General features: G+C 44.9%; 1 protein-coding gene across 3 annotated transcripts in view; it reads left to right on the forward strand.

Moving 5' to 3' along the window:
• Nucleotides 1-14188, forward strand: part of LOC131788412 (histone-lysine N-methyltransferase 2C) — a 38709-nt gene that overhangs the window by 19477 nt on the left and 5044 nt on the right. For all 3 annotated transcript variants that reach the window (XM_066173172.1, XM_066173173.1, XM_066173174.1), the window contains exons 24-38: nucleotides 162-4397; nucleotides 4595-8914; nucleotides 9076-9189; nucleotides 9266-9378; nucleotides 9569-9695; nucleotides 10073-10207; nucleotides 10414-10532; nucleotides 11067-11199; nucleotides 11351-11516; nucleotides 11889-11977; nucleotides 12122-12169; nucleotides 12471-12607; nucleotides 13095-13287; nucleotides 13912-13947; nucleotides 14041-14121. In XM_066173172.1, the coding sequence (XP_066029269.1) occupies nucleotides 162-4397; nucleotides 4595-8914; nucleotides 9076-9189; nucleotides 9266-9378; nucleotides 9569-9695; nucleotides 10073-10207; nucleotides 10414-10532; nucleotides 11067-11199; nucleotides 11351-11516; nucleotides 11889-11977; nucleotides 12122-12169; nucleotides 12471-12607; nucleotides 13095-13287; nucleotides 13912-13947; nucleotides 14041-14121 (10047 nt within the window). The remainder of the gene's footprint in view (nucleotides 1-161; nucleotides 4398-4594; nucleotides 8915-9075; nucleotides 9190-9265; nucleotides 9379-9568; nucleotides 9696-10072; nucleotides 10208-10413; nucleotides 10533-11066; nucleotides 11200-11350; nucleotides 11517-11888; nucleotides 11978-12121; nucleotides 12170-12470; nucleotides 12608-13094; nucleotides 13288-13911; nucleotides 13948-14040; nucleotides 14122-14188) is intronic.

Consider the following 14188-nt stretch of genomic DNA (forward strand, 5'->3'; position numbering starts at 1 on the left):
GAACTGGACGTAGAAGTTGGAGTGAATGTGATGAAAATGCTGAGAAGAAGAGTGTTGAAAAAAAAAAGGTGCTAAGTTGTCGTGCTGAGCACCTCTGTCTGCAGTGTGATTATAAACTAGATAATTAATTTTGTTTTATATTTCTTTCCTTTTTTACGCAGCTGATTGCAAAAAAGGAGGAGAAAGCAAAGTTAGAGACTCAGAAGGCCTTGCAATTAAAGCAGCAACAGCAACAACAACAACAGCAGCAGGAGCTGCAGTTACAGGAACAACAACAGCAAATGCAGCACCAGCAGTTAGAACAGCAACAACTGCATCAGCAGCAACTTGAACAACAACAGCAACAAATGTTGCAGCACCAACAGCAACAACAACAGGCTCTACAGCTGCCCTCTCAATCTTCACAAGGTCAATCTCTCTTACATCAGCATGACCAGCGTTCAACGTCTACGACTCTTTGTCCAGTCACAGATAGTCCAATGCTTCCAGTAAATAGTGTTATGCCAGTTCCCCTAACACCAAGCACACCTGCAAGGTCGATTACACCTGTGACTCCTGGCACTCCTGGCCCCTTGACCCCGACCACACCCACCACACCCACGTTCAGCCAAGTGATGGGTCACCCGCCAATTGGACCTGTGATTCCAGCAACTATGGCAGGTCATCAGTCAGCAGGCAAAACTACGAGTAACAAAGGGAAAAAAAGTAAAGAGGAAAAAGAGAGAGAGAAAGAATTAAGAAAGCAGAGACTACGCATTCAACAGGAGCAAGAGCGGCAGTGGAAAATCCTCCAGCAGAGAAGAGCTTTGGAGCAACAGCGTCAACAACAGCAACAGCAGCAGGAAAATGTCTTGCTTCGACAGGAACTCAAAAAACAACAGCAAGCAAAAGGAACTAAAGTACCCGATGAACAGAAGAAAAAGCGTTTATCTAAAGGTGGAAGACGGGCTTCTGCGCAGGCTTCTAAGGCCTCTGACAAATCTGGAAGTGGCTCACACGACTCGCCAAATTTTCAAAATAGCGTGGCACCCCCTGATGGAGCTGAAAGTAGACTAGAAGAACAAGTATTACCTGCTGGCCCTTCGTTTTCGTCAGCACCCAGAGCTAATGCAAACGCCCTGGCATCTACTAGTCAATATCAACATGAACCGTCTCTTGACTTTTTGACTCCTTACGATACACAAGGCAATGGATTGTTGGAAGACAAGCAGAGTGATGGAAGTGTCATGAATCCTAGTCATCATCCCCCGAACCCAAATGCTGGTGACATCCATTCTGCACAGGCAGGTGCTAACCACCAGTTCCAGAGACCTTCGCTTTGGGAGAAGGAACATGGGAACGAGACAGTGCACCCTGCTGAGGAATCAATGTGGGAACAGTCACAGAGCTGCAGTCAACTTCAAGACCAGAAACAAAGTAATGGCTCACTGAGTTTAACTCAAGTTTCACAGGCACATGAAGGTTCTAAGCATAATATATGGAGTTGTGACAACTTGCAACCTGAGACAATACAAGATCAATCGGGGATAGAAAATGCACAAGGCAGAGTCTTGTTACTTGAACAAAACACAAGACCTTTACAAGAAGGGGTCCGGCAGGAACAGAATTCTCAGAATAACTTTGGTAACAATGAGCAAGTCATTTTTAACAGTGAGAGACAACAGTGGTCCCATGCTCATGTGCCTGCAATGCCTTCATCTCAAGCACCAATGCCAAGTCAACAATTGAGTTCTGATAGTGGAAAAATAGTGCACCAACCAGCTGTAACTGACTCCTTGCAGGCAGTTCCCTTTTCAGTGCCACAGCAAGTGGCATTGAAACCCACAGAGCAACATCAGCAGCAAGCTATGGAATTGCAACAACCTCCACAACAAATTCCTGTCATGCATTGGCAAGAGGAACTGTCACAAGTTCGAGCTCAGGTGGCTGCTGCTCATGACCTTCATCCTTCCCAATCTGTAGTTCCTTCCTCAGCTCCAGCACCTCCGGTGGCACCACCTCCACCCCCATTGCCATCATCCCAGCAACCACCTACTATTCCACAACAGCCATACGAACTGGGTGCTGGATGGCTACATCAGGGCCAGTTACCTTCTCAAGTACAGACACAACCAATGGTCACATTCCCACAACCGCCTCAACCTCACCAGGTACATGGTACTACAACGACACACGTGGCAATGCCTCAGACACCATTTCAACCTCCACCTCAGATCCCTATCCAAGTGCCACCCAATCATCCTACCAACCAACCCATTTCAAATCAACCTCAGGATAGTCAACTGCAACAGCCACAACAACAGCAGGACATGGTTCAGCGACAACAACGAGACCAACTCATAAGAGCCCAACAGCAGCAGTTTTTTCAGATGCTTCAGCAGCAACAGGCGTTTCAACATCAGCAGCATCAGCAGCAGCAACAACAGCAGCAGCAACAACAACAGCAGCAACAGAATGCAGCTATCCAACCAGGATTTGCAAGGGCACGGTTCAATACAGCTATCAACACCAAAGATCTGCCTGAAATTGACACAGAAGAGGAACATCAAGAAAGGCTTCGTTTTCTCTATCGCCAGCGCCAAGCACAAAAACAGCAACAGATGCAGATGCAAGCTCAACTGATGCACCAAGCTTGGATTCAACAGCAACTTGCTGCTGGAGGTGGTCAAGGAGTTGTTCCACCAGGTGTACTTACAATGGATTCATCCAACCCTCAAATGTTGCAACAGTTTGCTCAACAGATACGTCCCCAAATGCCAGACATGACTCAACAGCAATTGCTCGCTGAATATCAAAGGAGAATGACGCAGCGGCAAGACATAGGCCAGCAATCTGTTCAATATGATAAGGTTTTGCAGGAGCTCCAACAGCAACAAGGGATCCCTGTTGGAAGTGCTCATGCTGTAGGCCCTTTCATTGAAGTTCCTCATCAGAGATTTGGCTTGAGACAGCCAACTTCTATGGTCCAACCAAGTTTAAAGCCCATTATGCCATACGGGGGACTTGATGGACAGTTCATTGGTCAACAGCAGCAACTTTACAAGATGCAGTTGCAGCAACAAATGTTGATGCAGCAGCAGAAAAAGGAAACTTCTCATAGGAGCTCCCCTCGAGCGAGTCCTGCTGCAGGAAAGGCTAATGCAGGGGAAAGTAGTGGTGAAGTCAGTGGGAGTGTGGATGATGATAAGCTTAATGGCACAACTGTGTTGTCAAGTCATACCAACTCTGAAACTGAAAAACTCCCTGATAAATCTGAGGGCTCTGGAACCGAAAATGAAAAGCAAGTGACCAAAGGAAAAGATAGTAGTGCAAGGGGAACAAACCAGGTTGCTGGTATTACTGCTGAGACATCTCCTGAGTCTGTGGAAGGCGAGAAGCTAGAGAACACTAATTACGAGAAAGACCATTGTAGTAGAGACAGTAAGAGCGAACAGGAAAGTAGAGAGGTTAATGGTACAAGAGTCACAAACAGCTATGAAGAGAAGACTAGCAGCCTAAACTCTGAAGATATTAGTGCACACATACCGGGAAGGTCTGACGATTATGACACCACAGCCATTCAGAGGGAAGAGCTACCTAGTGTTACCTGTGGGGAAAAGAAGGCCAGTGAAGACTACCATGTCGAAAAGGACCTTGCCTCAGCCAATGTAAATTTTGATAGCCCTTCAGATAAAATATGCTTTGATGCAGGGAACGAAAATAAGTGTGAAGGTGGAAATGAATCAGAGGGATGCTCTGGAGAACAAAAAGAAGCTTGCATTGAAACACAAGGGGAGCAGGTGGCAGTTGCTCAAACTCTTGACTCCAGCAAATTGGAGGGAGCTGCAAACATGAAAGAAGTGTCCCATCAAGAAGGGAAACCCCAATGTAAACCTGAACCCTTGCTTGAAACCAACCCAGCGCCTATTCAGCCACACAATGTAACCAGCCAAGTAAATTCGGTACCACCTCCTCATCCTCAGTTGCTGCTGCAGCAGCAGTATTTGGTATCACAGCAGGAGTTTCTGCAAATGCAACAGCAAAGACAAGTTCTTGTGCAGCGGTACCAACAGTTGCAACAACAACAGCACCAGGCTGGAGGGCAAGACCCTGTACTAGCAGGTCAGATAATGACTGTCCAATCGCAAGGACAAGCTCTCCAACAACGCATGTTACAATACTGGCAACAAATGCAACTTATACAACAGCAGCTGCAGCTGGGGGGAACAGTACATCAACAGCTTGCAATTCAACAACAGCCACAGCAGGTTCAGCAGCAACCACTCATAGCTCCCCAATGGCCTGCAGGAGTCCCACAAGGACCTCCGGTGCCAACACAAGTGGGAGTGTTTCCGGTGAGGCCTGTTGTCATGGGTGTTCAGGGCCCTTTACAGCCTGGGGTGCCTGTTATTGAAAAGGTACGAGCTGTATGCTTAAAATAAAAATTAACTTCCCATCACATTTCATGGCAAGACTGATGAAACATCATAGACTTTTTGTTTTGTTTCTAGCTTAGTTGTATCAGTGGTCAACATATATATATATATATATATATATATATATTTATTTATTTATTTATTATTATTTTTTTAAAATTTTTTTTCTTTTTTTCCAGGGACCCGAACAGAAACCAAGGTCGAGGTCGAGGTCGAGGTCCAAAAGTAGGGACACACCTCAGCCATCCCCGATTGGACAGCAAAGCCCTGCCATTGATTGGCAGCCACCAAAGGGAAAACAGTCGAAACCACGACAGAGGAAATCTAAGAAGTCAGAACCGCAAGCCAATGATCCAGATCTTGAACGTCAACAGCAAGTGCTCCAGCAACAAATATACCAACAGATGGAACAGCGGCATCGGTTGATGCAGCAGAATCCAGGAGTTTTTGTTGAACAGGGTCAACAGCAAGGTGTACAACCTACAATGCCGTTACAACAACCTGGGCAACAGCCTCAAGTGCCTCTTCAGCAAAACATACTTGAACACCCAGGAATGTTAGCACAGCCATCCATTGATGGTGCCCATCCAATGCGATCTTTGCCACACACACCAGAGCTTTCGCAAGGGCCACGACCAGGACCTGATTCGCAAGTTGCTTTCCCACCTGGTACACCAGGACCTCAGATGCCCCTATCCTCCAGTGCTCAGGTTCCTCCAGGATATCCCCATACTACAGATCAAAATTCTTTTTCACAGAGGTTCCCAACGCCTGAGCATTATCTTCAGCAATTTGGTAAACACCCAATCCATCAAAGGCAACTAGAAGTTCGTTACGTTGCTGAAGCAAACAACCCCTTCAGTGATCAGTTTCAGGGGCTACAAAGCAAAGGCAGGGGCAGAGGGGGAGCAAAGAAAACACCTGGCACCAGAAAGCCCGGAAAACCTCGCAGCAAGAAGACAGCAGAAGTTGATGTTCTCCCAGAGGTGGATCTCCAACAACAGCAACAGACTAATTCTTCTTCATCAGAGCAAAATCCCCAGGGCTTGGGCCTCACTCTATCTCAGCAAGCGCAAGTTATAAAGCAGGAAATGCTGGAATCCGAAGGATCTGTTCCTCAAACGCCCGACGCTCAACAAAGTGCCGGATATACTGGCCCCACTGATGCTGATGCAGATGAAGGTCCTGATGGTAAAGATGAAGACCAAGGTCCTGCAGTGCAGGAGGTGAAAGAACAACCTACAGAGGAAGTATTTACAGGGCAATGTATCGAAATGAACTCTCTTTCAGCCAGCAGCGAGAGCAATAGTTGTAATGCGCCATCTGCAAGGAACGAAGAAAGTGATGCCAATATGTTGAACGAGAAGATGAATACTACAGACAGCGAAACTCCAGCTTCCGCACGAAACGATTCTAGTGAGTCTGCTGATAAGAATAAACAACCATGCAATGGGACTGGACTTGAAGCATTACAAAAACTTGAGTCAATGGTTGCAGACATGGCAACCGAGGAGGAAGCCTGTAAGGAACTGGAAAAGCAGAGTGAATTGGAACGGATCCATTTGCCTTTGGATGACGATGTCTATGATCCGGAAATGGACAGGATCTACGAAAGAGACTTCATGGAAGAAGAAACTCAGTTTGAGCAGTGTTTGTTATCTCCAATTAAAGCTGTGGACAATGGTTCTCAGGCGAATTCTGTAGCGTCTCTGGAGTGTCACGAAGAGAGCCTTATTTCACCTCTGCTTGAGGAAACGGAAAGACGAAAGGAACGTCAGACATTTTTCGCTGAATCTGCTTCCAGTGAACCAGCGGTTGGAGGCAACAAAATTACGGATTTGGGGAAACGTGCGGCAGGAAAAGAACATGAGGCAGAAGAAGTAGGGCTGACTCCTTCAGATTCAAGTAAACTAACTGCCTGTAATGTTACAAACACGAATGGAGACGAAAAGTTAGATCGTATCTCAAGTAATGCTCATCCAGCAGCCGATCAAGAAAAGGTTGTTGAAGAACCTAGGCACGATATGTTGCGCGAAACAACCAGTGCTGTCCAAGACACCCAACCACGGGAAACAGAACAAAATCCGACACCAAGCGAACAAGCGGGTGTCTCGCGTGTTGCTGATGTTAATAAATACGATGATTCGTTAACCAATCAAAGAATTGAGACAGCTGTCCCTGAATTAATTCCATCCACTTGCGAGACCATCGAAAGTGTCGCATCTCCAGTCGAGACTACTCATGCTGTTCCCTTAGTAAATGATGTGGCACCTGTCGTCACTAGTAATGGTGAGATACCTTTAGTTTCAGGCGGTGAGCATAGACCTGTGGCAGAGCAAATTAACTGCGCTGCCCCCGTGGACAGCCTAGAACCGTTACCCCAACAAATAGCAAATGTAGCGAGTGCTATTGGCCCTGAGGCTCTGCATGGAACAGTAGGACAGATACCCCAAGCTCTCGACCATTATCAGAGTAACCAACAACAGGGACATATTCCATCAAACCCTGCTCGTCCAGCGAATGGTGAGAAACCTGCAAAAACACCTAAGCCGTCGAGTCGGTCAAAGAATTCGCACTCCAGCGGAGAGGGCCCGGTAAAGAGGAGACCACAGCCGAAGGAAGAAGACCCCATGAAGAAAAAGCTTCAGGAGCTGCGTAGGCAAGAATATGAGCGGAAGAAACGTGAGTACGAGGAACAACAAAAGAAGAAACGTGAGCTCCAGAAAGAACTTCGTATCCAGAAACAGATGATAAGAGAGCAGAGGAAGAGGCAGAGGATATACATCAATGCAAACAGCCGCAACAAACAGAAAACGGACATCGAGAACAATGCTACCAACTCCTTGAAGATTTCCACTCCTAATAACGCACACAGGGATCTCAAACCAGCCACACCACTTTCCCTTTGTGAACCGAAGTTGCTTTTGACCCATGCTTTAACACATCCATATGGTAGCAGGGCTTTTAATGGGCAGTGTCTCCTGAAAGGAAATTTTGGATCTGCTAAAGTGGATGGCATGGTGGATTATTATGCACAGTTTCCATCATCTGACATGGACATTGTGGTGGGACATCCACCCACCCCACCCTCATCTCTTCCGCCATCACCAGGAATTCATCAACACCGGACAGATTCTAGTGGAAAACCTCTTGTTAATGGAGATGCTTCGCCCGAAGAACGCGATGGAGCCGAATTGCCTCATTTAAGCAAACCATCAGCAAGCAGCCGTGATAGTGAACATCAAGCCAAACGAGCTCGGTATACGGGCGCCTTAGAAACTAGTAAAGGTGGCGTCAGTGTTCCTCCGTCGATGCCCACTCCGCCGCTCTCAGATTCAGCAGCAACCGTTAGCGATCGATTAGTTGAAATAATATCATCTGGAGGACATCTCCCCGGAGAGCACGCAGAAGCCAATGGTAAAGAGTCTCACAGTAGTTCTTCCTCGACCTCACCTGAACCAGTTCAATACATAGCGTCTTCATCTCCAGAGTCAGACGCGGTCAACAGAGTTCAGACCCCTCAGTTTTCAGCACTGGTGCATCGTGACAGCACCGACTCTCCAACATTCCCGGCAGTGGCAATCAAACGCGAGCAGGTGGAGCACTATCTTGATAACCGAGCTTCATGCGGTCAATCTTGTGGCAATTTTCCGGAAGGCAGTTTTGTGCAAACTACGTGTAAATTAGAAGCGCACCACTCGTCAAGGCTTGGGAATGATACTGACGATTTGGATAGTATAAATGTGACACTAACTCTGTCGCCTACATCTGAGCAAAGAGTCACAGAAACTGTAGCATCTGTAGCAGAATTGATAGGTTGTTCTCCACCCGGGCACTCGGACATTGTTATTGAGCCTGCAGGAAAAGGCTTTGCTACCAAAGGGTTTATGGCGACCAACTCATTGACAACTCCAGGTGGAGATAGTTTAAGTAATTCTATAGCTCCAAGGAGTCATACGTCATCTGACATTTACCAAAAACAGCCCTTTTCGTGTTCGCAGCTGAGCTTATCACCCAGCGAGGAAAAGCCCTCGCGCAAAAAACCCGAGGGTCCATATTGTAGGCATTGTGACGTTTTGATAATTGGTATTGGGGTAAAAAGAAAACCGGAAGAAGAGAGTGGAAAGACTACGGAAACAAATGAATTGAATAGGACACATCCTGATGCTGCAGACTATAAAATCTATGGAGTCAATGTCGAAGCTGGCGACTGTACGGGGGACATTTTCTGTTCGGAAGCTTGCTTAAAACAATATTTCGCGCATTTCGGATCCGCGTGTTCCTCGCCCACTCGGGAATGCAAACCAGACCTCATTGTTGGAGATCCTCCTTTAGAAGCGACTGTGACGTCAGTTGGTCAGCCAAGTATCGGAGCCGGGAATATAACGACAGTGAGTGATGTGGAGACACGGGGGAGCCTCGTGGCTGATGGATTACCGCCGACATCTGTACGAAAAATACGCAGTCCCAGCTGGAAGGATGAAGACGAAGATGAAGAGGTAAGTTGAGTTGTGTACAAAAATATTTTGAGCTGTTGCTTATTTATGTTACCATTTTGTTCCTGGAATATTGGAGTGGTCAAAGTATGTCCTTTGGGCAGGGTTGACTCTATCTTGGGCCCCACTTTTCGCGAGAATAATCTGGGCTGCTCTGTTTGCAGGCGAAGATTTCTAAGCGACAGCGTCGGTTGCGGTGGAAAAGATGGCAACAGAGCGAGGAAGCTAAGAGCGACAACAAACAACGGATAGAGTTGACACCAGAGGAATCAGCTGAGGTACGTAAAGGTATCATTGCCTTGGAACTCCGTTCTGTAACCGCCCCTTACAATCTGGGTTCTGGTTATTTTGTAGCTTCTGGAGAAACACAACGGATCACTGAAGCCCCCTGCCAATGCAGTGGATGACCTTAGGAGGTGCACTCTTTGCGGTGCGAAAGGAGACGGTGATAACAATGCATCAGCCCGGTAAGGATATTCTGCTGGCTTTTGACTTACATTCCATCCTCCATCCTTGGCCTGATTAGTAACTGGGGCTAAGAAACAACTGTATGGGAACAGATGTGTCGATTTTGGTTACAACGCGAAGCGAAACGTTATGGACGAGTGACGTGGTAGTTAAAGGTAACGATGATACTAATGAGTTTTACCTTTTCAGGCTGCTGAATCTGAATGTAGACGTGTGGGTCCATCTCAACTGTGCTCTCTGGTCCTTGGAAGTTTACGAAACGCTAAATGGCGCATTGATGAATGTCGAAGTGGCTGTGAAGCGAGGAACTGTTACGGTAAGTGTTGTGAGCTGCAGGGCAAAAGAAAGTCAGAGTGACCAGTATCTAATTTCTCCTGACAACATCATCCCCGAATCACACATTCAGGTTACAAGAAAAAAGGATATGATCACCAACTGAGGAAGTTCTTGATTATGTAAGACGTTCTCCTTGTCAGCGTCTTAGGAAAGGTATAAAGGATAGTATGGAGAAAATGTATACTGATGTTAGGTTTTAAAGGGTTAAAGGGGTTTTCTTGAAGATAACTTAACCTCCTTTATTCTGTTCTCCAAGTGGACAAATGCCAGGACTGATAAATTCAGGAATGGTTCATCACCAGAAATCAGTTTCGTTGCTGAAGCCATAACTGCTAATACATTTCCTTTTTTAAACAGAATTGTGTAGTTTGCTACAAAAGAGGCGCTACAGTGTCGTGTAAGCAGAAGATTGGCCTGTCCAAGATCGGCTGCCCAAACAATTATCACTTCAGTTGTGCTATCTCTAAAGGTTGTTTGTTCCTAAAGGACAAGGTAGGCGTATGTTCTGTACTTAGAATGTCCAAGTAGGATTTTGCGAGTGGTTACAAAGTTCATTGATTTGTTGGTTCCACAGACTTTTAAATAACTTAAACAGTTAAAGGAGTCGGTTCTTACATGACATAGTGGTTAATTTAGCAAAAGATCCTCAACAGCAGCGTTAAATTGTGTCTTTATTTGGCTCATTTCCCTGTTGCCAGACCATGCTGTGTCATGAACATAGACCAGAAGCTGCATCGCTCGGAGACCATGTACTCACCACCTATGCCGTGTTTAGAAAAGTTTATGTGAACAGGGACGAGATTCAACAGATCGCCAGGTAAGCTCAACGAGATGAATGTTTTCTAGCAAGTCAGATTTTTTAAGTTGAAGAATTACTGTTGGGTCAAAATTTTGTTGCCGAAACTCGGCTGGATGTTCGTAAAGTTAAGAAGCGTGTGAGATTCTTTGTATTCATACTCTTCTTGAAAGAGTAGTTATCGTTCCAATACTTATAGGCACTTTTACTGTAAAAAATTGTCAACAGCAATCTCGGATTACATTGGTTTGATTTAACTAAGCTTTGTGATTGGTCCAGAAAACTTGCGCCTCGTTCTTAGCCTTTCCGTGGCCAAACTTCGTCGCTCACGTTTGTCCGCGGTTCAGGCAATTTTCGTATGTTCATGTCGAGTCATCAGAGGATTATTTTCTAGTTTCCTTTGCTCTGATCAGCTGTTGTAATTTCTTGTGGTTTTGTTTTACAAAACTTAATCTAAATACGCTGCCTGCTCCCCTCCCTTCCCCCTTTCCTTCCTCCTCCCTCCTCCCCCTCCAACCCTATTCGCCTTCTGACCTGCGTCCTTTTTCCTGTTAGTATGTTACGTCACAATCAAGAGACCAGCGACAAGCCACAGACATTACGCGTGGGAAGCTTGGTGGTGAAATCGTTGGGACAACTTTTGCCTCATCAGCTACAGTCGTTCCACACTAGAGACGCCGTGTATCCGGTAAGTGATATGTTATTTATCAGCATTCCCGTCGCCTTTCTTTTCTCTCTGTTTATTTAACAATTTTTAGTCCGATTCTTGTTTCAATTTAATTTGCGAACATTAGTCAGAGTGCTATTTGCTTAATACTTACTCAGACTTGTTGCCTCAGGTTGGTTTCAAAACAATCCGTTTCTACTGGAGCATGCACTCTGTGAATCGCCGCTGTAAATATCACTGTGTGGTTGAAGACGCGGAAGGTTCGCCAAGTTTTACCATCAGGGTTGATGACGACGGACACAATGAGCAACCGGTGTTCAGAGGAAAAACACCCAGAGGTAAATTGAAAACATTACACCACACCCTTTCACTCCCAAGATCTGATTGTTAATTCTCCCTTCAAGCTGCGACACATTTCCTTGATAATTAGTAGGGAGAACTGATTTGGTGTTAGATCAAGACAACAACTTCTACCTGATAAGTTTGAGTATTCTCATTTCCTGATGGTTGGATAATGTATAGATGTTAAAATCGTAATCACTTCTGGAGTTAAAGGCTTAACAGGGTACCAAGTGGGCATAGTTTTTTTTCCCTCTTAGCAAAAACATATCAATGATGAAACAGTATTTGCTGTTTTCTTAATTTCAAATATCTGGCGATCTGAAATATTGACATGATAAGACCTTTTTTCCATTGTTTTTTCTAAACAGATGTGTGGCAGCAGATTCTTGTTCCTATTTTGAAAATGAGGAAAGAAGCTGGTTTAGTGAACCTGTTCCCTCAGTACATCACTGGAGAGGTGAGTTAAGAAGGGATTTATTATTGGGTAAAATCGTCATGTCTCTTGCTGTCCGATTTTTCTTGACTGTGGAACTCATGTATACAAATTTGAGGTCCTTCTCTTATCTGTTACTCAAAACACTGACTTTCTCTCTCATTTTAGGATCTGTTTGGTTTGTCGGAGCAGTATGTTCTGCGGATCATCGAGTCGGTGAGGAGCTTAATTGTCTACCTCGTTTTTTTTCTTTCTTTTTTTTTTTTTATTTTTTATTATTTTAATACGGAGCGTAAGGGACCAGACCCTGAGATGATTTAGTATCCAGTAGCATTTTCATGATCCTGTTATTGAGTATGGCTTTCAGTTGAAGGTAGCATTGGTTCGAATTGCAGTTGTTGTTTCTTTTTTTTTTTTTATGTATTCTGTTGGTCACAAGCGAGAGTCCCTAAACTGTCGGTATAGTACAGTTTTCACTGTTGTTAACCATGTTTTACTTTTATACACGTGTTTTTAGATGCCTGGTGTTGATCAAATGCAGGGATATAACATGCGTTATGGCCCGTCACCCATCATGGAGCTGCCGCTGGCGGTAAACCCCACGGGCAGTGCTAGATCCGAGCCCCTGCTGAAGTCGCACTTCAAGAGCGCAAGGTACAAGGACCTACCTCGGGACACCAAGAGGGTTCCTGCGGTTAAAACCTTAATTATTTTACTCTAGGTCATGCCAGTATTTTCCCAAGCGCGCTTTTCGATCAAACCCAAACCAAATTAATCATAACGACCAATTTGAGGAGAGGAAAGGAAAATGCTCTAAGAGCTAATAAGAACTCAAAGTAGAAACAACTCAGCGGCCTAAAGCGCGGGAAAGCGCGGGAAATCGCGGGCGACTAAGTCGCGGGTGGTTTTAGTTTTGCATGTGATTGGTTGAGGATGTGGTGTGAATTTTTGTGGACCAATCACAGAGCGAATTGAAGCAAACCGAAGCGATCCTAGATTTCTGAGATCACTTTAAACTTGTTCTTTCTGTGATACGTTAATAGCTGATCCCTGCGTCAGTTACCTCTGGGAGTTGGAGGCCTTACGATTCGAAGAAGAAAAGATATGTGTGTTGATATCTTATATATTTCTGTCGTTTCAGAGCACGTGCCCTTCGATCTGCCACAAGTTCTGGTTCAGCAGTGTCGCCCGCGGCCACTGTTGGTGGAGCAGGAAACTCAGAAGAGTCATCCGGATTGTACCTCAAACAGTTTGTCTACTCCAAGGCTACACAATACCGCAAGCTTAAAACAGAATGGAAAACCAATGTGTTCCTGGGAAGGTCGAATATTCAAGTAAGAAATATTCACCGACGATTCACTGTTGCGGTAAAAAAAATATAAACATTGCAACGGTCCCATAGTCGTGAGCGCGATATACGTTGGAACCTTTCTTTTATGATGTATCCACCTAACAGATATATCGTTTTCAAATAATAATTAAGATTAAGAACTAAATCTGTGAACCTCAGGTACACCACTTTCTCGTACATGCAACGTCTGCAAAATGCCCGCACAACACCTTTGTCACACCTTGCGAATACTTCTGCTTGCTTTACACTATGTGTAATGGTCGAAAATAGACATCGCATTTACTATTTGAATCTAAGCAAGCCTATTTACCCTCCTTGTAAAAACTCCATGTGGAAGTTTGCTATAGTCAGACGCAATGCACAGGAGATTTAAACAGGTTTCTATTATTTAAGTTCGTGCAGTGCTGCCTACTAGTTTGTAAAAGGGTTGAAGAAGACGGCCAGGACGAAATTTACGGAATGGACAAAAATTATTCGAACTCCTGATGAATCTTAACATGCGAGCCTCTGTTATGATCGGTTCTAAGTGGTCCCTTTTGACGCGGTTGCACTTAAAATCTAACAATGACACACAGATAATTAGAGTTGGTATTTTTTCCTATTTCAGGGCTTAGGGCTGTTTGCAAACAAGGACATGGAAGCGGTTAGTTAAATCTTTGTTTCCATCAGAGCTGATGACATAGCTATCTCTCGTACAAACTTTGATACTAATTACAGTGTTGTTTGTCTTCGACAGGGAAGCATGGTGATCGAATACATTGGTTCTATTATTCGAAACGAAGTCGCAAACAGAAGAGAGCAAATTTACGAAAAGCAGGTAATGTTTTTTATTATTATGTGTACGACGGCTTTTGACGTCATCGTGTTGCACGTCACATCATCAC

The sequence above is a fragment of the Pocillopora verrucosa genome, chromosome 10 (genome assembly GCF_036669915.1).
Source record: "Pocillopora verrucosa isolate sample1 chromosome 10, ASM3666991v2, whole genome shotgun sequence".
NCBI classification, from domain to species: Eukaryota; Metazoa; Cnidaria; class Anthozoa; order Scleractinia; family Pocilloporidae; genus Pocillopora; species Pocillopora verrucosa.